This window comes from Lytechinus variegatus, chromosome 12 (genome assembly GCF_018143015.1).
Source record: "Lytechinus variegatus isolate NC3 chromosome 12, Lvar_3.0, whole genome shotgun sequence".
Lineage (NCBI taxonomy): Eukaryota > Metazoa > Echinodermata > Echinoidea > Temnopleuroida > Toxopneustidae > Lytechinus > Lytechinus variegatus.
In genome coordinates, this window is record NC_054751.1 from 4,345,172 (window position 1) to 4,369,348 (window position 24,177).

At 36.0% G+C, this 24,177-nt stretch overlaps 1 protein-coding gene across 1 annotated transcript in view; it reads left to right on the top strand.

Moving 5' to 3' along the window:
- The first annotated feature begins 3,227 nt into the window (after window positions 1-3,227).
- Window positions 3,228-24,177, top strand: part of LOC121424745 — a 52,878-nt gene continuing 31,928 nt past the window's right edge. Inside the window, exons 1-2 of the mRNA XM_041620506.1 lie at window positions 3,228-3,373; window positions 16,907-17,075. Of these exons, the coding sequence (XP_041476440.1) occupies window positions 3,280-3,373; window positions 16,907-17,075 (263 nt within the window). The 5' untranslated portion in view covers window positions 3,228-3,279. The remainder of the gene's footprint in view (window positions 3,374-16,906; window positions 17,076-24,177) is intronic.

Below are 24,177 nucleotides of genomic sequence, written 5' to 3' on the forward strand. Positions count from 1 at the left end.
TCAAGACATATCGAATCCTATGGGACACTAACTGCGCGTGCTTTCCGCGCGTGTCTACCACTCTATGGAAATACCATTAGAAATGTCATGTTTTGTTAACAATTTTGTCATTCCTGAAAAAAGTTCCCACTTTTATCCTTAGTTCCCATGATATAATGCTGATGATATCATATTATTTCCATTAAATAATTTAAATTTTTGCAAAGATGTTAACTGCATTCGCGTTTTGGGGTCAAAAACATCCCTTTCATATCAAAAATAGGATGAAACTCAACGTAAAATCCTACTTTATGTCACCACAAACGATTTCCCACTCTTCCAATTTCGCTTGATGGTATCGTACAGCTTAGTTCCCATGAGTCATTGTGCAGTTTTTTCTCAGCTTTACGATGATGTAAGAATGATGTTCATTGGTCAAACTTTGCGTTCGCGTTTTAGCTTTAAATAAACATGTGTCAGACCACAAGCCAATGGCAAAAGTTGTCATATTCGGGCCGGGCGCGTATACTGTACCTGCACAGTGCAGCAGGCAGGGGCCACGGCCGCCGTGCCCTAGCGCTAGCGGGGCTGCGCTTGTGCGACTGTGCGTGCGCCGCTGAGCATTGGCGCGCGCAAGGGGTCCAAAATGCGTAAAAGGACTTGATATGGAAAGAAAATGATGGAAGTACAAAGAAAAATAAATGGTTCTGTTAATATAGTCTCGCCATGTTATACATTTTCCTTCTATCACTGTGAGTTCTCTATTAAATGTACTTTGAAACTTTTTTTGTTTTGGGGATTGCATTTTTTATACATCTTGAAGCTTTGCTGTATTTCATTAGTTTCGGCTTGATCAGTATCATCTAAAATGTGATTTTCAAGGAGTTATCCTAGTTCAGAAAAGGAATAGGCCTATATATTACATCTGCACTGGTGAATTAACAAGTAGATCGGCCAATCGATTATTTCATGAAGAGACCTTTCCTTTACTTTCCCAAGCATTGTGATGATATTGTGCAATTTTTATGAGTGGGTCATTGTCAAATGCTGATCCGGTAGCAAATTGGGGGCAATTGTCCCTTTTTTTTCTATCTTTAAGTTGGAAACAAATTTTATCCTTTAGTATGTTATAATGCACCTTTATTTGCTCCATTTTGATAGTGAGGATGGAAATAATTATGTTCCTTTCAGAGTGAAGATGAGGTCAAAAGCAGTCATGTTTAGAGTAATACTTGTTTGTTTATTATGTATTTGTTGTGTTCATGTGGGGGTATATGTGGAAGAGCCGTGGTGTAGTGGTTCTGACTCTCGCCTTGTAAACAGATGGTCGTGTGTTCAAATCCCACTGGGGTCTAGCGTCCTTTGGCAAGGCGTTAATCCACACTTTGCCACACTTGACCCAGGTCTTAAATGGGTACCCAGTAGGATGCGACAGATATTGTATGTTTGAATTTGCCAGTGCCATAATGAGGCTGCAAGGAATGCTCCCCAGGGAGTGGAAATTGTGCACTTTTCGTGCGGGATTGAAATGATTCCAATGACCGGGGTAATAATATGCTGTAATGTGCTTTGAGATATTCTGGGAAAAGCGCTATTGGCTATATTATTATTATTATTATATATATATATTGATGTTCAGAAAATTCTTCATCCTCCCCTTCATACTAATAAAGTTTGAATTCTTTGATCCTACTCTGGTTGTTATGGGGGAGAATTGATACAGAAATAGCTGTCATAGTAAAACCATCCATGCCATGACTGGGACAACTTGGACTGATGATAACATCACTTTTGAGAAAGCCTTCATGGGGAAGGCATCCCTGCTTGTAAACATGACATTTAGTGTCGGGATCTTGATTGAAGAATTTTAAGGGAGTGAGCTGTATACATCACCTCAAGAGTGGGTCGGTTGGCATGTTTTTTTTTTGCTGCCTTAAGATGTGGAATGAGCCATTCCAAAAATACCCTTCTCTACCCTGTTCACATGTCATACTTGAGATGGCGCGATCTGGTGCGTGCTAGATTACTGTATCTCAGATTTGAAGTTGCTTCAATCGAAGGCAACCAGGACATGTTTACCAAACAGCTGCAATAGATTAAAACTTATTCTTAATTTGCAATCGATTTAAAATTCCTATATATTACCTGAACAAAATTAGATTAATCTCAATTTGAGACTGATATGAATCTATCGCAGGACTTAGTAAGACAGGGACCCAGGTATGGTTGTAATTAATAGTAATATATGGTTATTTTTTGTTTTTATGCTGGTTTTTGGTACCAGTATTGATGATGGTAATTCTTTTGGATAGATGACATAGTGAACTTGTATTGTAACCTGTAATGAGTATGCAATCCATCTAAAAAGACTACTGGTACAGTAAGAGAATGGATGAGCCTGAATCATTCCCAAGTAATGGGCACAGGGTTTAAAAGATCCGGCAGTCTGTAAGGTGTTGAGGTGTTGGCTTGAGAGATGTTAGTGAAAAAAGGGATGAAGTTTATTTGTCTTTGACTGGAAGAAAGAGGTTGTTTATCTTTCCATAATCTTAAGAATAATTACAAATATTGTAAGTTTATTTTTCACTAATATGTTAAAATGCTGGAAAATGAATAAATTAAAATATGTTCAAGCAATCGCAAGTTAATTTCTTTTCATAGTCCTGCTATAGAGTGCCAGCCCATCTACTTTCTATTTAGTACATCAGTGGATTCCTTTAAAAGACATCTAAAAGCATTTTTTTATAATACTGGTGAGCTTTTAATATGTAAAGTGCATAGAGCAGTTTTAAATGATTTGCATGTGCTATATAAGCATATAGCACATAGTTATTGTGATTTTGTTGTTCCTGGATGATCTGATGTTTCACATCACCATGCATTTTTTTTAAAAAACAATTTTAAACAAGTGCAAACATAGATACCAAGAATGCATAATAGCATTTCCATTTATTTGAAAGTAAGATAAAAGAGCACTGTATTAAAATTAAATTTGTTACTCACAGGCCCAGGTGTGGTGGACAGGGATCGAACCCCGGACTTTAAACGTTTACCTCTAGGCCACGGCACCTTCACACACTGTTTCTTACCATCATGGCAGTGTGTGACTGAATGCCCGTTTTCCTCAATCTCAGTGTACGAATGAATGTAAGGTCTTACTGATTGAACGAATGAATTTCAAGTCTTTTCTGAGTGGAAGCCATGAACGGATTTCCTATTTCTTAACCTGATCGATGGGTATAACCGATTTGTCTTTCTCCTATTTCTTTTATCTTGCAGGGTTTTGAGGAACTCTGTCGGATGGGAGCCTGGGACTTTGTCATCAATCTGAGTGGATCGGATCTCCCTCTCCGCGATGTAGACGATACGGCCGCCATGCTGGCTTCGGCTAGAGGTAATAATCATGAAGAAAAATGTTCACAAAAATTCTTGTTCAACTTCCATAAAAGATTGTCAGCCTTTACTTTTTTTTTATAACAAACTACTGTGTGTATTTTACAAAATATTGCCTCTTGTGAACCATGATGTGATACTGCTCAATATTTTTCATTTTGATTTATTTAAAGAGTCAAAATCAAATTCTATTCCCTCCTTTGCCCCTATTCTTTGCATCGCATTAACATTTACAAAATTGTCATAAAACAAAATGAAATTAAACATCCACTACCCCTCCTCAAAAAAACAACAACAACAACAGATATCAGTTATGGCATTTTCAATATTCTTATTTCAATTGATGTACATAACGAAGGTGATATCACAAATGAGCTTCACACACACTTGAAAGAATTTCTTACCCTAACAAAATGGAGGAGTGTGAATTGAAATTCATGATTGCCTCAAACTAGTGTGTGATAATTAATCTTTTGATACAAATCACTAAGATATAGATAAGTTGTTTTGAGATGTGGATCTATCGCTCCATCAAGATATTCTCCTTTGTAAGCTATCTGCTCAAAGTCATGCAAATCCCTGGAACAAAATGCAATGATTTGCCTTAGGAATTGTTTGATTTTCATCCCATTTATTTATTTTTTGCTTTTACATTTCTTTAATTTATTTTTATTAATGGTGACAAGATACTGCATCTTAAAGTTCCTTGGAATTTTTTTTAATGAATAAATTACCGAGTTATTTCTTTTAGAAATCTTGACACTCAAATCTATATTTCATTTGTTTGCAGTACATGTACATCAGACAATGTCTGTTCTTCAGAATGTCTGTGTATAATAAAAACACACTACATGTATATAAGAAATACAATATAATACAATTCATTGTAGAAGTAAAACAACAATTTTACAAAAAATTGAAAAAAATCATTTAAGAACAAAAAACAAAACAAAACAACAAAACATTTAAAAGAACAAACAAAAATCTTATCTCATCGAATACACTTTAGTGTTATTATAATGGTCTTTTATTCTCTCCCCCTCTTACACATTTTACTTTGGCATGTGATGCTAGGTTTTGTTGCTCAAACAGTAAACTGCTTTGTTTGAGAAAAAAATAATAATTGTAGATGCACATTGAGAACTCTACAGAGTGGACTTGGCGTGATATAAATCCAATACATTATTGTAATTATTCAATCAAAAACATGAAAAACTTGAAAATAAGCTGACAAAAAAATCATGATGAAAGGAAGGCAAGATAGACAAAAATGAGAAGCTAAATGAATGTGAGTCTTGTAATGCAATAGAGAGTTTTAAAAAGAAATCAATTATGACATGGCGGATTAATTGGATTTAAAAATAGTATAATATTTTATTCACAGTATAAAAAAAAAGAAATAAAAAATATAGGCCTAATGATTGGAGCTCACATTTGCTTCCTTTTTCATTGTGATTTCTTTTGTCAGCTTATTTTCCATTTTTTATGATTCTTATTGTATAATTATGATAATAGATTGGATATCTCTGAAACAAATATCTAGGAGAACTGTCCCCTTCAATTCACAGAGGAAAATAATTTCAATGGATAAATACACAAATCAGAAGAAAAATATAAGTGAAGTAAACATCACCCTCAATTTTAAAGATGCTAGGAAGAAAGTGGGAAAAAGAAGACTTCCGGGTACTCTGAACGGTTATATATGTTCTAGTTTTAAAATGAAGTAGGTATAATTATTGACTAAAGGGAGAACTTGAAATGCATTTTAAAATGTTTTTTATAGTGCAACTCTTTGAGTCTGAACATGACCCCAGAGTGCAATGGGTCACAGGAAGACTATAAGGAGAAAAGCAAATAGAGATGGGGAGGGAGATGACGTCACTGAGGGTGCGTTCACACAGCTGAAAAACATTCTGGTCCATCTTTTATGGCTATTATTAATGTGAATGAGCTGCGAGTGTTGTGGTTTTAGAATTAAATGTGTGTGGGGTTGATTGGTACAGATCAGAGTTATTTGAATTTTTTTAAATATTCTATTGCAAAAATCAAGAGTGGTGTTAGCTCAGTCGAACCAAAGATCATGGGTTCGAGTCCACACCGGGCAGATGACTGAAGCCTGTGTTGTGTGTAAAGTCTCTCCCCTTCCATAGATGCAGGCTTTCTTACAGTGGAAAATACTTTGTCCCTCAGATAGGACGTTAAATGGAGGCCCCGTGTAGAGGAGAGTCACCACCTTTGCACGTTAAGAACCCACTGCACTATTCGTAGAAGAGTAGGGGAAAACCCCGGTGTAATGGTCCACCTGCATTCCCCCCAATCAGTAATATCAGGAGGAGAGACCTGCAGGCCATAGTGATTCAGTTCGCTTTTCGCCTCCCAGGCACAAGTAATGGCAAACAAATATTAACAAAAGTGAGAAGCGACAAAATATGATATTGGGTTATAGCGTGGATAGCACGTGGACCTGCATAAGTCTTTCACACAAGTGTGAAACATGGCTAAAAGTGTTAATGGAAATGCCTGTTCATAGATGGATTTAAAGAGAAATTCCAGTAGTTGCAGTAAACACTGATTTCATGAGAAAGTCTGTAAAACAAGGCTTAATTGTCAGTATATATCATCGAGGGTCTAGATCTGGTACAGTTACATGAACTTAACTTAATAAAATCTTGATATCTACGCTGAAAAATGTTCACGCCGAAGATCCCAAACACAGATAAGCGCACGTGGGACAGTGTATAATTATTGCTTTGATTGTCGTGCCCGACGCCCTACCCGAATCCTGTGCTTATTTGCTGATTTCTAAGCAATTACACAATTTCTTCCAGAATCCTTTGGCACATAGGTTTTATTCATGCAAACAGACACTTTGGTGGTCATTTCATTGGATTCTGTACGAACTCATTTTGATATCGTTACCAAAACTAGCATTTACCTTTAATGTATTCAGATTGTAGTGATCATGGTACATCTTTAATAGAATCTTTGGAGTATGTAATGATAATAATAGGCATTTATATAGCGCCATCTGTCTTGAAATATTCTATTCCGAGGCGCGTTGTTATTATTACCCCGGCTTTAGCTCGAGCTGCCTTTCATTGCTCATGCATTCAAGGATTTAATCCTGCCGGGTACCCATTCCCCTCACCTGGGTTAAGTGCAGCACAAAGTGGATAAGTTTCTTGCTGAAGAAAATAACGCCATGGCTGGGATTAGAACCCATGACCCTATGTTTCAGAGTTAGAAGACTAATCCACTGGGCCACAACGCTCCATGTACTATTGACTTATTTCTTAGGTGTGAAATGTCTACTTGTTATTCAAGCAATATGCTTGGAAAGGTAACCCTTCTTCCTTTGAGTATGTTAATGGATAGACTGTAGGTGTTCAGGGATACTCTTCAGGTGTCATTAACCTGTTTCACAGAATGCAATTGCAAAAGAGAGATCTTATTTTTTAACCTCAACGCCAACCCCCCCCCCCGCCCATCCGTTCAATATTCTCTCATAAGCAGTGTTCACCTGTTCAAACCATGGTTGCATTGCGAAGAATTTCCTTCTTTTATGAAAGTGAACGTGCATCAACATGCAAATATGAAATGTGGAAAAAAAGCACTTTAAAAATGTATCTTATTCAGTATTTATAAAGTGGATCCTCCAGACAAACAACTAAAATCCCTTGAACTGGAAGCACAACCGCTGGGATCATCAGCACTCTTCCAGAATCCTGGGTAAAGGCAAAAGTAAAGATAACTTAAGATCTCAAACAGGATGCCATGTCAGGCTGACCTCTCCCTAGAACACACATTCATTGCACTCAGCTCAAATGTGACCTTTATTTCCTTTGTCAAATTGTCGGGCTTGAAATGAAGGTGATAGCACCGTTGACAATACATGGTCTTAATCTCAAATTGAGATCAAAGATCATTCTGTTATAAAATTAGATATAACAGTGTGTCTTTGTGAGTTTTTCATAAATCATAGAGTATAATTAATGTTATATACGCGCGTATTACACTTAGGTTGGGGAAGCAGGGGGGATAGGTCCCCCCTAAATTTTAGGTGGCGGTCCCCCCTGAAATCTAAGTTGATGACCTTTTGTTTTGCTTGTCAAATTTTTTTTTTACCTGTGTCCATCACAAAATTTCAGGTGGACCCCCCTTAATTTTTTTGGCTTCCCCCGCCAATGGTATTACACCTTCAAGTTGGGTTGTATGAGAGAAGGGGCCAATTGTACGAAAGGGTCTTTGCAAGGACCGTCTTTCGTGTTGCCTTTTATGTTAAGCTGTATGCGGGATATTTCCGAAATGTATGATAAACAAATAAAATTCAATAGCTAGCATTTAAATCAATTTGTATACGATTTCATGATATATCATCATTTTATAAACAAATATTTTGTGTACTTCAATGGCTGCTATGTATGGAAGGGGTCCTTTTTGTGAAAAAAGAAGACAATTCATTGGGTAAAAACCTTTGTTGCCAATTTATGTGTTATTGAACTTTTCGTTCGCTCCCAATACAGATCGCAGTAAAAGTTGCCAATGGCACCAGCCGACTTGGCACATGTTCTTCAATCAAATACAAGTTGCAGATAGAGCACAAGCTTGTCATTATGACGCTGCACCTTTCTAGAGGCACTTAGGAACCTTATCTGATAATCTGTACAACATTTTACACATCTGTCATTCACAGCTAATGACCAATCCATGTTGAACTTTTACTTATGCTCACCCCCCCCCCCTCACACACACATGCTAACATAGTATCCATTCATTTTTTAATGAAAAATATTTTTCCTCATGTTCAGGGAAAGAAGACTAGGAAAAGAGAAATTATCTCTAATTTGCATGCGGCTAGGGTCCTTGAAACAAGAGCTGGGAATGGATTCATTTTATAGTTTCATATTGCTTCTGCCTTAGTGTGGAGTGGCTGCTGGGGGCTATAATATCGTTTCTAGATCAAATTTGGGGTGTGAGAGTTGTTCCCACGTCCTATAACTGGCTGCATAGCTGTTTGTGTATGGATGGATTTGTGGTGTACAACCCCATTATTATTCTGATCTTTTTCATGTACACTTATTCCCTAATTCATACATAACAACCGATTTCAAACCGCCTCGATCACAAGAATCCCCGTTAAATTACGAGAACTTTTTAAAGCTAAAAATACCCGTTAATTATTCCTGCATTCACACCGCCCCGAAACACATCCTTCGGGATAAGTTCCCGAAGTTACGAGCATGCGCAGTGTGGTCTGATAAGCAGGCAAGGCGGGAGATTCAAAATCTCTAGCCCAGCAGCCACCCACGCCGCCGCGCCCAACGACACGCTGGGATAAAAGTTCCCGTAATTTGCTTTCAGATCGCCAAAATACCTGCGACCTTGGAAAAATCCCCACGAAAGTTCTCGTAATTTAGTACCTACTATTTAGCGGGTATTTTCTTTCGGGGAGATTACGCGTAGTTTGCTTTCACATTACCAAAATACCTGGTATTTTCTGATCGGGGTAAATTTCCCGATCAGAGAATACCTGGAACTGGCGAACTTCGAGGCGGTCTGAAACCACCTATCGAGAATAAACAATTTTGTTGCGGTACCAGTGCTTGTAGTAATAGGCAGTGTAAACAGACCATAATAATACAAATCGTGCCCTCGTTAGCATGTGATATCTAATAGAGTATCTTTGCCCCAGACGATGCAAACTAACAAAACAGACATTGTCATGATGTTGTCAAAATTTAATGAAAATATCACTCAGGTATATTCACTGATAGCTCGCTATTGAGCCCTTGTTTTGCCATTGTAGGCTTTATTGATTCATTTTTCTTTTGATGAGAAAAGAAATATAATTAACAATGATATTGATCAGCAACTGTTTCCCCAGACAATGGAAAACAAAACATTGTCATGATGTTGCTAATGATGAAAAATGTCAGTTAGAACAGACCTTCGTTGAATCCTTGTTTTTGCGAATGTAATTGAATCATTTTTGTTACAGATAAAAAAATGTATAACAATAATGCCAATCAGCCGCAACAGACTATAACAATTGATAATTCGTTATCACTGCAGATGAGAAAAAGAATTTGAAAATACTACTAATAAGCAACTATAACAATGGCTTTTTTCAAGAACACCTTTTGTACGAGAATCATGTTTATTTCCAAACAATGAATGTCCTTGCATCAGTGTATTCTATTTGTATACGTTTCCACAATTATCATTATTAGTCTAGGCATTATTATGATTATGATGATCAATGTTGGTAGAAGAGTTTGCATGTTTATGGTTCAAACAAGAGTGCAGACATCTTTGAAAGAGATAACATGAAGTTGAATAAGAATTCTCTCACCTTTAAAATGTGAAGTCTTATACCATTGCAAGAAGTAGGATAATAGCATTTTGTATTGTATCACATCTTAAATCATTTCAACAATCTGGAGAAATCAATTATTTTCCTTCTCTTTTCGAAATTTGATGTCATAAGTAGAGAGCATTGATTTTCAATCTACGGTGCTAACAGTGCATTACTTGTGTACATGTAGTACATATTTCTATGCTTCTCACACATACTTTTTCATGATTATATACAGGTCTCCACACTAACCCTTTTTTTCTACTGGTCCAACCTGATCATGTTGGACCAGTAGATACTCACTTTTTCCATTTTTACTGGTCCCAACCTAAAATTTAGTGGTCTAAAACAATAATGAAAAACATAAGAAAGACTTGAGTTTATTTTGCTGTCTTTTATTGCTTAAAACAAACAAACAGTACACACAACATAATTCATGAGACCCATTTCTCAATTTTATAGAGCCATTTTTGTGAGATGCTAATGCCATATTTATAATTTACAAAAGAAAAGAAATTATCATCTGTTTGTATCAGTTAGATATAATTTGTACTGGTCATGTCAGAACAGTAAAATTAGTTATTTCTGAAAAGTAATTACTGGCCCGACAGCAATTGTATCGGACTGGGATCGTCGGACCAGTGTCGCTCACTGTTATACAGGCAATCTTGATACAGATCTAAGCAACTTACCCGTGATGCCAAAAAAAAAATTGATCCAGTGGAAACGGACCCTTCTATCAGAGTCGTGCCCTCATTAGCGTAGATACCTAATAGATTCGGGTCAAAACACCGACACGTGCCCCTGCCACTCAAATTTCCATCCCTGATATCTGTGCCTCTCTTGGAACATTTGAAACCTAAATCACACCACCCAAGTCACTCTGCCCTAATCGGACCGCTAAATTAGACCACCAAATCGATCGCATTTATCTAGATTAGCGGTTTTATATATTTATAGACTTGGTGCTTGGTTGTAGGTTTGTTTTGATACCAAGGGAGAATTGGATACAATTTGAAAACCACTGCTGAGCACGGTACCCATCTTGATTACTCTTGTGTGGTGTGTTCAGTTGCATTTCCTTGGCTAATGGTGTGTTCAATTTTGATTTTCAAATTTAAACAGCAATATGAATCATGATTGAGAACTCGATTAGAAAACAGCAAACATAAACACGATCAGAGGTACACTGTTCAGTGTCGAAAATATATAAAGCCGTTTATATGTTGGGCGTCTTTAACTTTCCTGCTTTCGTTCGCGCAACTTTATGACCCATCACAAGAGAGGTCAGTCCTGGCACCTGTTTTGTGTAGGCTACCACTGCGAGAGCAAATGTAAAGACGTTTCAAAATTCAGTTGTGTTCAATGTCGCATTCGCAATTCTCAATAAAATTAGAAGTGATTGCGTTTACAAACTCATCTCTTTCGATTTTTGAATTTTTCTCTGAAGCATGATTTGAAAGAGGTTTGCATTTACGATTGGGGAAAAAGGGACATTGAACACACCATTCATCATTATAGCCAGGTTTTGTAATCACGTTTTCAATCACGTTTCATGTTGCCGTTTAAATTTGGAAACCAACATTGAACACACCCTAGAATCGCAGATGAATATCACAAATTAGAATGCACCAATACAAATCACTGATGTACAGATGGGAAGGGGAGGCAGTTCAAAAAAGTTCAAAGACCAAGAAAAACAAGTAAAAGAACAAGAAAAGGGAAGGAAAATTGTGAGATGGTGCGATGATATTTTCTGAATGTTATGTCTAAATTTGTCAAAGATTAGATTTTCATTTAAAAAAAAGGTCCAAGGTTTTGCTCACTTGCTTTTGCTTAGGACTTTGAAGAAATCTTGTCACACGTTGCTTCTTTGCAACCAATGTGTGCAGTCTTCTACATCAGGGCCCTGTCTAACAAAGAGTTACGGTCGATCCAAGCAATCGTAACTCTTTGGAAATTCATCAGAGTCATAATTTTTTTCTACAGGAAATTCTTAAACTGTCATTTGTAAACAAAGGAGAACACACCAAATTGTCAAGAAATCAATGAACTCATGGACATACATTCATAACTAGACAATTTTTTTGAACAAACCTTTTACATGTTGACTTTGCTGGCTTACCATAGTTGTGATTGATCGGATCAATCACAATTCACTCTAAGACGGGGCCTAGATGTATTGCTGATGTTTCATGTAAAACAGTATCAGACTTGTGAAGGCAAGAAAAACTTGCTCCCTCTGACTAGATTATAGACCAGCGCTTTCAGGGGAAAAAATACACTGGGGCTCGGGGCGATTTTGCCCCCGAAATGCCCTAAAGAGCCCTGGAAAACAAAAATGGAGCCCCTGAAATTCATATAGGGTCTAACGTAAAAATTTAACACAAATTAGGATATTTGGGCTAGTGAGCTCAAAAATAGCCCCGGAAAATAAATTATTAATTTTTTCCCTGGCTTGTATCACATTAGCCAGTTGGGAAGTCATGGAAAGTCAGTAAATTTCACTTTCAAAGGTTATGAATATTCCTATATTTTATTTGGGGAAAAAAGGTGTCTCAACAAAATAATGAAAAACTCCCTTCTGTTACCAAACATGGAGTGCCACTATCAGATATATAGAGGATAACCATCATATGTAATATTCTTCATACCTTTCCTTTTGCTTATAGTCAAAGATGTTTAACAAGTAACAAAGTGAATTCATCAGGGAAATGCTTTTAAGTGCTTGAGCCTGTGGGGGAAATTAGAACGCAACAATTAAGTTGCCATATTTACTTCTTTGAGCCTCAACTTGCATCTTGGGAATCCAGTAACTATCAAATTTCCACATATTTCTGTCCACTGTAATCATCCTTGAGGAATGACTTCAGCCTAAGAGCTCACTTGGTATCATATTATCTGGGTCATTTTTCATATAATTTGTTATCAATATTACAGTAAGTTCTTCAGACTCACTTGAAAACTGAAAATACCTGGGTCCCATCTTACAAAGAGTTATGATTGATCTGATCAATTACAAGTATATGGAAATCCATCAATGTCATCATTTATCTTTAGGAAATTTGCTCTATGTCCTTTGAAAAAAAAGAGAAGCATACTGAATTGTCAAGATTACAGTGAATGTATTGAATACAAATCATTCTAGAAAATATTTTGAACAGACATGTAATTTTTGATGTTGACTTTGCTGGCTTTCAATAGTTGCATGATTGGATCAATCGTAAGTCTTTGTAAGGTGGGGCCCTGGTACGCTTTGATCAGGATATCTATTGATATCTACCCTACTCAGAAAATATCAAGTATTTTCCAGTGTGAATGCATATTATTTCAAAGGTACCTGAATGAAAACACCCACTTATTAGTTGTTACTTGTCAAAGATATTTCGTCCATGGAAAGAATTTGACAAGTAATAAAAAAAGGTCTTCACTTTCAAAAAGGGAGGGGGTGCACATTTCTGTTTTAATGGCATTTTTACATTACAAAACTTCCTGTTTCAATTCAATTTTGAGTGAGAGGGCCTTCAGTACACAAGGCATGAGTAGACTGCACATTCAGACCCTTAACTCGAGTGAAGGGTTTGCATGGCAGACTAGTTCTGACTCTGGAGAAAACAAAAACAAATTAACAAACCCAATTCATGAAAAAACTTCTTGCTATTTCTTGGAGAGTATATTTTATTCTACACACATTTAGCTTAGTTGGTATTGTGATAACGAGATACACTAGGTTCAGGCGTATTCTTGAGCTTTAACAAGTCCCATCTTATCTGCCATATACAGATAGATTAAAATAACCATTCGACTATGTGACGAGAATAAGTGGAACAAAGGAAATGCATTCATCTTTTGGAAATTGGGTTTGTACAAATACTTTACGTGTAGTAAAAAGAGGTAATGTGTTTTTTAATGCTTTTTCATTGCTTTCCTTCTGAAGTACGTTTGGTTCCAACAGCAGAGAACAAAAACAAAAGCAAAAAATGCAACAAGAAGTTAAAGAAAAGGAAACCAAATTTGTAGTTATATTACTCAGCTATTTTATGTTATCTTGTCGTATAGAATGCTTCAATATTTGGCATGTCTATAAAGAGTGAAATTTCTTATGTTTAATTTCTTATGTATAGTCATGTCGACATGTGCAACTTTATGATACTATTAGATTTAAAAGCCAGTGGAGAAAACAATTCTGTGTTTATATTGTATAACTGTCACTTATAAATTGAAAGTGAATTGAATTGAATCGAATTTCAGTGAGACATATATTTCCGTGGAACTATCAAAATGAAATATTCAATACCTATATTCTGACTTACGCTTCACATTGATCTTGCTTTGATCTGTTGATTCAAAGTCCATTACGAAAACGCACATGTGTGTTATATTACACGCAGACCTCTTTCATGTTAGACTTCCTTTGTGAGAGGAATTTCGTTTCCTTTTTCCTCTTTATGTGCATATGTATTTTTTGCTTACATTTTGTTTTAAAACATGTTTATTTCCTTATGTTTACACTTGCATTCATTATAATCATTATCATTCTCCATCACCTTTCAAAGAAGGAAATAGGAAAGGAAGCAAGAAAACAAGATAAAATGGTTGTATTCTTGTAATACAGGGGCCCATCTTACCAACAGTTACGATTGATCTGATCAATCATAACTATGGAAAGCCAGCAAAGTAAACTTATAAAATACGTGTTTGTTTAAAAAAAATCTAGATATAAATGTATTTATGTCCATAAATTCATTGATTTTGTGACTATGTGGTGTGTTATCCTTTGTTTACAAAGGACATGAATTTTTACTGTAGAAAAATTATGACACTGATGGATTTTCATAGAGTTACAACTGTTTGGATCAATTGTAACTCTTTGTAAGACGGGGCCCAGATGTGTTTAGCATTTTAACAAAATCAATTTGAACGCATTTCAACAGCATGTGAATATTTCCAGATATGGACATGATTTTTATTCAAATAATCACTGTTTTATCATTTAAGAGGACCATAACCCTTGATTTTTCAGCATTCGTGCTATATTCGGAGTATGTAGCATGGAAAAAAGGATGACTTTCAAGAAATCCCTTCTCATGATGAAAGAAGTCTTCCATTGACCTTTCACAAGGTTTTAGGGACAAGAAAAGATTTATGACTTGATTGCTGTATTTAACAGGAACACCAACTATATTAGCCCAAAGACTGACTTTGAGGCAAAGATAATGTGTAAAGAATGTCAATGAAAATATGAAAATGTAATTATGAACGTTTAAGACATACAGTTTCAGTCAAACCTAAGACAATTGTCAAGTCTGACAGGCTTTCATCGTTTTTGTAACTTCTTATATTTTAGTTTTCACTTAGCCCATGCTTTTTTTTCACAATCATTTCAGATAGTTTCACCAATACATGATAAATTAAGATTTTCATAACTCTTGAGGAGTCCTCATATATTGATTGTTACAATAAAAGATGATCATGTTTTATTTATCAAGGGTAGCCACTCGAGTTCTCATCATCAAGGTTTTCTACCATATGTATTTGGATGCCAAGTTGCATCAAAATATATAGGAGCAAGTTTCAATAGATCCACTTTCAATTTCCTAAATCCAACAGTTTGATAGGCCTAAATAGTGATAATACCAGAAATAGATTTTCAAATTAATCTTATAAGCTAAAGATATATGTCTATTAGGGTTAGTTTTTAGATTTTTTTGCCGAAACATTGCAAAAAAAAATGAAACTGGAAAATGTAAGCAGATGGATTTACTAGTTGTGGATCATTTGTGGCAAAAAACATTGAAAAAAAATGAATAAAGGAAAAGTAAGGTTGATGGATTTACAACACTGCACCTATAGGATACCATCTTCTTTCTTGAAAAAAATAACAATCCTAGATCCAGAATACTAAATATCAAAATGGTTCATGGTCTGAAACCACCTTCTGTGTTTGTGCGTAGGGAAAAAGGCGAGAGAGAAAGGGGGGAAATCATTAGGAGAAAAAATTGTTCAGATTTCCAGGTCATCTATTCTGAACACATCAGCAATTTCAGAGTGAACGATGAGAAGAAAATCAATCCAAATGAATTAATAATGGGTCCGGGCATGCACATCATCAAGACATCAACAGATGCAATAGACAAGCTACAGTCTGGTGAAAAAAAAGAAAGAAGACATATTTAGGGGGCATTCATTATGAGGGGTTGAAAACACCACAATTGGTACAAACGTGATTGGGTCCATATTTGATTCGGATCCCGTTTCATCTACTTTCTCAATCCAGTCTTGGTTGAAACCAGACTAATGTATAATGGGAGCGTTCAAAGCAGTCTTGAAAACCAGTTTAGAATTCCACCTCATGATGTGGTTTTGGTAACTTTTGTAAGCTTGGATAAGGACATAGCCATTCTTTTGGAAGTAAACTTCAGCTAGAAGTAATGTAGTACATCATATTAAAATGTTTTAGTTTGTTATCATGCTTGAAATAATACTTGTGCTGGACTTCAAATTTACATGAACACAACCCGAAGTTTAATATTCTTGTTTGATCCCTAACTATGTTTTGAGAGTTGAATGACAAGTATCTGAACTGCATTGATGACAATTTAGCCATAAGGTGGCGCCATGCATTAAAACATTACATTTATACCAAAGTTGTATAACTTTGTATTGTTATTTTTCATTGAAATAAAGTGTAACAGGAACATTGTGATATTTTAAAATTTAAGTTGCTGTGTGGCCCTGTATATAATTGTAAAGTATGCAATTTTACTCAAACTCATTTCATGGATATTTTTATTTGAGAGGCATTTGATCATTATTTGCAGAAACAATTATTGGAAATGGGGTTAGAAATATAGATAGTCCAAGAAAAAAACGATTTAACTTCTAAACCTGCAAGAAATGTAAGTGTGTCATCATTTTTGATTGAGGACAGCATAGAAAATACATTATTCAGGAAAAGTTCATGCATTTGGCGGAATAATAAGACATGCTTTTACAATATAATTGCTTGTTAAGCAAAAAAAAAGAAAAATAAAGAAGTAGCCCTTGAAATTAAAATCTAACAATTGCCCAATGTGGAAACAAAAACTCCATAAAACATGAAAAAATACTTTTTTTTTCTACCCCGTCGTTTAATCATAATTTGACAATTTGTTGATTAGTTATTTTATATTTTTTCAGGGCACAACTTCATGAGACAGAATGGGAACTGGAAAGACCGGAGTGACAAACCAACAGACTTCTCAGTTTGGTATGGATGCGGAGGCCATGTATATAATGTGTCTTATAGGGGGAAGAGACCAGATTGGACGGACATGCATAGTACTTCACAGTGGGCTGTCTTCTCGAGGTGAGTGTTGAACCCTAGTCCTGCTGGTCTAAGTATCATTAGGGTAGACCACAGGACCCTTCTTTGCATATCAGTAGAAAATTGAATTTAATTGATAAATTTATAACTTTGTTATCCCAATATGGAATTTTTTTCTTTCACTGGTGCATTGCAAATACCTATGTTTACAAAGGAAATATAGTTTATAGATGAGGTGACTTCTATACATCAATTAAATGTCAGAAATAATCAACTCAATTTGTAAACAGTGTTACTAATTTGTGGGAGTAAATACTAACTGCTGAATTAAGAATCCGAGCATATGGTGTTCAATGATTCACTTATAAATCATAATTCATTTACAAAAGTTTGCAAATATTTGCTAATGAATTTGAATTCTAGGCATGCATAGGATGGTTCAATAATGAATGATGTTTCGTTTGCCAAAGAAATGAATTTTACGAATGTACACTTTATATGAGTTAAGAATCTTGAGACACATTCCAATAATTAATCTTGTTTTGTTTACAAAAGATATAAATTGAGAACCTGGGTATGCATGAAATGATTAAATAAGAAAGTATTTTAGGGGGTAAAGTAGATCTCAGTAATGGGTCAGTAGGGCCGTCTGCACCATCCCGAGTTTTCAAATTAGCGAACTATTTCTGATCCGGCAAATTATCCCGATCTGAACAATCTCGAGATTATTTGCAATGGAGATGCAATTATTGCGCTAGTTCATAGGATTAATCTAGAGATTGCAATCCCAAGTCAACTTGGGATTTTTTGCAAAATAGAATTATCACGCTAGTTTGTAGGTGCGGACGCACTCGGGATTATTTATTCACGGCGTCAGACCATAATGCATCGATTCCTCGCTCGACCAGGAATCGTTCTTCTTGCGATGGTGGAGATGGAGTTTCTTGAATCTCGAGATTAATCGCGAAGAGGGCCAATCAGGCTAAAATCTCGAGATTGAGCAAACTCGGGAGGGTGCAGCACCGCCTTTTGAGCAGTTAGCATTGAAAATGTGGATAGAGATTAGGGTAAATGATATTCTTGTTCTCGCTTGAGCAGACCTTAGGCTAAGTTTGTACTGTAACATGTGTTAAGGCATAAATACAATCTAAACCTTGGAAATACATAGATTTGTGCATTCTGCAGTATAGTAGAATAGAAATCAGTATTTCTGGATACTTTTTCCAGATTATGATCATTAGATATTGTTGACTTAAGATGCGAGTTCTGTTTTGGCAATAAACTTCATTTTTCTTTTCGACCCCCTTTCTAACAAATTTTCAATACACACCTATCAAATTATGCATGTAGGGAAAAAAGTGTGTTGGATGCAGATAGATTGGAACTGTTGAGAATATGATACCCCTTTCAGTAACTCATGATCTTTTGGTCCGTACCAGGCCCGCGCTAAAATAGTCCGCACCAAGCGATAAAAAATGCTTTCAGTAACTATAGCAGAGCCGCGCCACTTTTACTATCACCCATTCAAAAACTTGGGCACGTAAGGTCAAACTGTCATGGTAACTGAACACGCCATATACAGAGCGGAAGTGCTCCGTATTCGCTGAATATTCGCGCGGTAATTTGATGTACACGCGATCTGCCGATGCGGAGGCACGGCCAGAATTGTGTGACCTTTGACCGTGCGAGGAATTTTGGCCGGGGCCTGGTGCTGCTATCCGTTCATAAACTCTTTGGTCGGCGCCTGGCGCTGGCCTGGTGCTGATAAAAGCAGCACCAAAATAGCCCGGGCCTGGCGCGGGCTATTTTGGCCCGCGCCATTCATAAACTCAAAATATTACGACTTAGCCCGGGCCAGCGAGTTACTGAAAGGGGTATGAGATCATTGATTGCATCGTTCAAAATAAATCAAGGGATAGCTTTTTACTTTAATAAAAAAATTGTTGTTTACCCAACTTGTTAACACCCAACATTGATTGGAAATAAAAAATGCATGAGATCTGAATCCTTTTCTCATAGATGGATTCATTTCAATTGATGTTTAACTTTTTCTAGAGGAGGAGAAATCGTCTCTTGTCCTTTAATACATTAATAATGGCATATGATAATCATCCCTTTATCCAAACATAATTGAAAAAAATAAATGAAATTCCCATCAGATTAACTATGATGTAGGTTTCTCATTTCTAAGAGATTTTCTGGTCTTTGCATAAAAAATTGTACCCCCATTTACCCCCCCCCCCCCCCCGTCCTATGCGATACAGATTTACTTTTAAGAAGATAAAATATTTCTTCCAGGGATTTAGTTCACTATCATAATTATCCAAGAGCCATCTGTGTCCATTAATCTGTTAATGGTAAATATTTCTTTGATTATCCAAGGACTATTGCTCCTACACTTATTAAATCAAATTCAGCTCCCTTTTTGCACTTTGAATGTGCAAATTCCTTTTAACTGGACAGTTTTGAGGTTAACATGGAAATTAAACTCAAGGTAAAATAAAAAAGAAGCTGTGAAAAGAATTATTTTTAGACTCGTTTGTGAGTTTATTGGCTTTTCAGCGAGGTAATTGAAAGAAAATGGTGCCCCCTGTAGTGTTACGAAGAGTCTGAAAGTAACATAATGCATCATTTGATATTGATAAATGCCATAAAATAGTGAGGTAATTGCTAAAGTGGTTGATTGCGGCATTAGCAAAAAAAAAGGTATAAAAGCTGTTATATGATTGAGCAAAGAATCACTCTTATTATAAGTGGTAAGTTTTATGGAAGTTATTTTTACTATGAGCCACTGTACAACCATGCAAATTGCATTGCGCCAGATATGTAGAGAATTCCCTTACGTTGGTCAGTTTAGTGTTAATTTATATCAAATTTTTACATTCATTTATTGATGACTAATCAGCTTGTATAGCTTTGCCACTAGTTGTACAAGAATTGAGCAACTTACAATATTGAAGGTCTCTTCCTTAATAATCATTTGTCTTAAAACTTGCATAGTTCAAGGATCAGTCCTACTTGTAGCATAACCTTGTCTTTTACTCATATTGAATTTGGATGAATGACAGCAGTTTGATTTACATGTACAAGTTTCAAGTTTCAAAATGTTTTGATTAAAATCCGTACATATTGGATCATTCTCAATATTACAAGTAAACACTTTTATGGACAATTAAATTGAAATACAAAGTTACAAATCAATGACATAAATTAATATAAGTATGACATACAGAGAGAAAGATATAGTAATATATGTAGGCCCTTACAGATAATAGTTCAGAAACATTAAAAAAAGTTACTTAAATCATATACTTGACAAATTATATACATGTATATATATCATATGCACTGTATGTGCAAATAAAATGCAATATCTTGCACCTTCTTGCAATGGTTGTTACTTTTTACTTCTCATATAAACAAATAAAATGTATATCTTGCAGCATTTTGATGGGAAATGTTAAATGGTCACTTCTAAAACATGCAAATCTCTTCAGAACAACTGGACATAAAACAAAAAGAGTTTGATTAATTTTGTAATCCCCATGGTCTTATTTTATGTAACTTAATCCCATGGGTCAGGATCATTTTTCGCAGCCCACTTAAAACGGCATACATTTAGGAATGATTCATAATATTATGGGAGGAAATGTATGAAGACTGTCAAAAAAAGGAAGTCAGACTTACGTTGACCCTAACTTGACCAGTAGACCTAGACCCCGTTCTCATTACACTTTCTAAAACTAGTTTACTGGAAATCGGTTCAGGAAATCAGTTTGGAAAATCACTTTGCTAGCGTTCCCATTTGATCACCTGAAAGTGGTCTTCAAAATCACTTCACGTAAAGTGATCTTGTTGCTATGGGAATGCTCTCAGTGGGGTGACACAGTTCGCGCAAAATTCGAAACCGCCTAGTTATAACCTAGTTTATAGTATGAAACCCATGTCATGTAGATTGAACTGCAAAATCTTTTTCATTTCTATTTTCATCATAAGTTGTCTTTATTTTTCCCTCAATCCCTTTTACAGACTCCTTATGAAGAGGAAAGATATTTTATCTCAACTGTGATTGTTTTAAGTAAATGAAATTTCAAAATGAGACAAAGAGAGTTCTAAACAGAGAAAAATTATTTTTTTAAAAGGGTGGATTACTACCCTTTCTATCAAAAAGAATAAAAGAAATTAATAGACATAAATACAAAAAGTGATGTGTAAAAAATAACACTTTATTCTTATTAAGGTATATGTGATAGAGAAAACAGTTCTAGCTCTAGTTTCTTTCACCAGAGTAATAAATTGACAGATGAATCAAATGAAAAATAGGAAATCTCTGACAGTTATGTTTGGCCAGGGCCTAGTTTTTCTGTTATAACCATAAATCATTAAGATAAAAAAAGACACCTAATGGACTAAGGTTAACTTGTTTAAGTTCGTGTTAAAACTACATAAGGGAAAAGAATTATAGTCAGAATAGTGTAATCAATCAACATATGTGAGAGGCAGCTTTGATTTGAAAACTACATATTTTTCAAGACTTTTGACATGTCAGCCCTTCTCTTTTCTCCCCCTTTGACACTATTATGCGATTTCTTGCAGCCCACCTTGGCTGATAAAGCAGTCTGTACCTCAATAGTTGGTTTCAAACCGCCTCGATCACAAGAATCCCTGTTTAAATTACGAGAACCTTTTCAGGCTAAAAAATACCTGATGCATTCACACCACCCCGAAACATTCCCTTTGGGATAAATTCCCGAAGTTACAAGCATGCAGAATATGGTCTGATGAGCAAGCATTTGGGGCGAGGTTCAAAATCGCCAGCTCTGCAGTCATCCATGGTGCCCGCATCCAACTACATGCCGGGCTAAAAGTTCTTATATGCTTTCACACTGCTAAAATACCTATGACCTTGAAAAATCCCCCCCGAAAGTTCTCATAATTTTGACAAGTACCTCCTATTTAGTGGGTATTTTTTTTCATGGAGATTACATGTAATTTGCTTTCACACTACCAAAATACCTGGAACTGACAAGCTTTGAGGCAGTCTGAAACCGCCTAAAGTCTAGAACTCCACAATAACAACTGCGTTAACATGGTGATTTTGGTCCAGTATTGAATCCTCAAACAGGGTTGAACGTGAGGAAAATAGCAATCATTAGTGTGTTGGCAATTCAACACAATCGATTGCAAAAAATGATACTGAATACAGCACTCTTTCAGAAAATGAAGACCCCCCCAAAAAAAAAAAAACATTATTTTTCAGTATGCACTGCAGGTGCTGATCCAGAGTCCTAACTTCTACCAGGTGCAAATTTCTTTGAAAATTTTGATGAGCAAAAAAAAAAAAGAGAATAAAAAGTCGTCATTCCAAAATAAAGGACATTATTTGACAAGCCAAAAATGAATTAATATATAGATAAAAATAAAAGGTTGTCCATTTTATGGGATGTGTGCATTGAATGCATTCTCCACTGCACACTATTATATTTTTCTAATTTTACTTGGGCATCCTGGGTCTTCCACCACCCCCTTGATCTGCGCCTGCTATGGGAGAATTTACCAAAACTTGAAAAGGGGATGAAGTAAAGTCAAAGGAATCATCATGGACATTATTTATGGAATTGGGCCTTTATTGATGCTGACTTACAAAGTGTCAGGGATACCTGTTCTCTTTCTCTCCTTACTTGTGGAACTTAAAATTCTGAATATGCCCCAGAGGATGCCGGCCCCTACATGAAAGTCAAATGCAAACTTGGGCACTAAGCAATTCAGTGACACCTCCTTTAAACACAAGCAAACCTGCGGTTTAACCCCGGCTGGGTTAGCTGGGAAGTTAACTCGGGGGCCAGAGTGCGAGGGTTGGCTATTGTATTGGAAACATCTGCAGAATGTATTGACTTTGACGGGGGAAACGCTCTCCCGCCATTCCACGTGTGATTGATCGTCATTTGGAAAATGCGAGTTGGCAAAGCAACAAAGTGACAAGACAGAAAGGCCGCCACCTTTCAATAGCCAGGGTTATGATGAAAATAATAACATCTTTATTTGTGTCAATCATTTTCAACAAATTTATCGCTTTGTCAGATGGGAGGGACTGAGGAAAGGTATGAGTTGGCGTACTCTTTGAATGTACGCATGCAGCAAAAACTGTGGTGTTAAATTGGGGTAGATAGATGACCACACTTGTCATTATACTCTGGTGTTAAACTGGTGTAGATTGACAACCACACCAGTCATTATACTCTGGTGTTAAACTGGTGTAGATTGACAACCACATCAGTCATTGTACCCTGGTGTTAAGCTGGTGTAGATAGACAATCATACCAGTCATTATACTCTGGTGTTAAACTGGTGTAGATTGACAACCACACCAGTCATTATACTCTGGTGTTAAACTGGTGTAGATTGACAACCACATCAGTCATTGTACCCTGGTGTTAAACTGGTGTAGATAGACATTCATACCAGTCATTATACTCTGGTGTTAAACTGGTGTAGATTGACAACCACACCAGTAATTATACTCTGGTGTTAAACTTGTGTTGATGGACAACCACAACAGACATTATACTCTGGTGTTGAATTTACAGACAGTGCTAGTTTAACACCCATGGGTGATATTACAACATCTTTGGTTGTTAATGTAACACTAATTGTTGATTTATTCAAACTGTAGGGTGTAATCCTAATTCCTAACACCTCACAGTGTGGTCTTCTAGATACCTAAGTTGGTGTCGATATTAACACCATGGTTTTGACACTTAAAAAAAATAATTAAACACTATCATTTTCCGGAAATGTGAGGTAAAATGGGAGAATAATGGTTATTGCAATATTAATTGTTGGAGGAAGTGTGGTATTGTCATTATATTGTCACTAAAGTTTGAAATGATGGCTGCTTTTATTTAGAAAGTAAGGGAAGATGACCGTCGCATTGAAATCAGTTGACATTTAAAAAATAAAAGATATACCCCATTCCTTTTTTCCCCTTTGCTTTAAGCATTGGATTTGTGTCCTTTCTTTTTTTTTTGCCTTTGAAAATGGGAATTATAAAGATATGGCAGTTGGAAAATTTTGCAGGTTTGGAATAGATTCAGATACAAGGTGCGATCATTGTAGATGCTTTTTTTTTATTATTATTTCACTT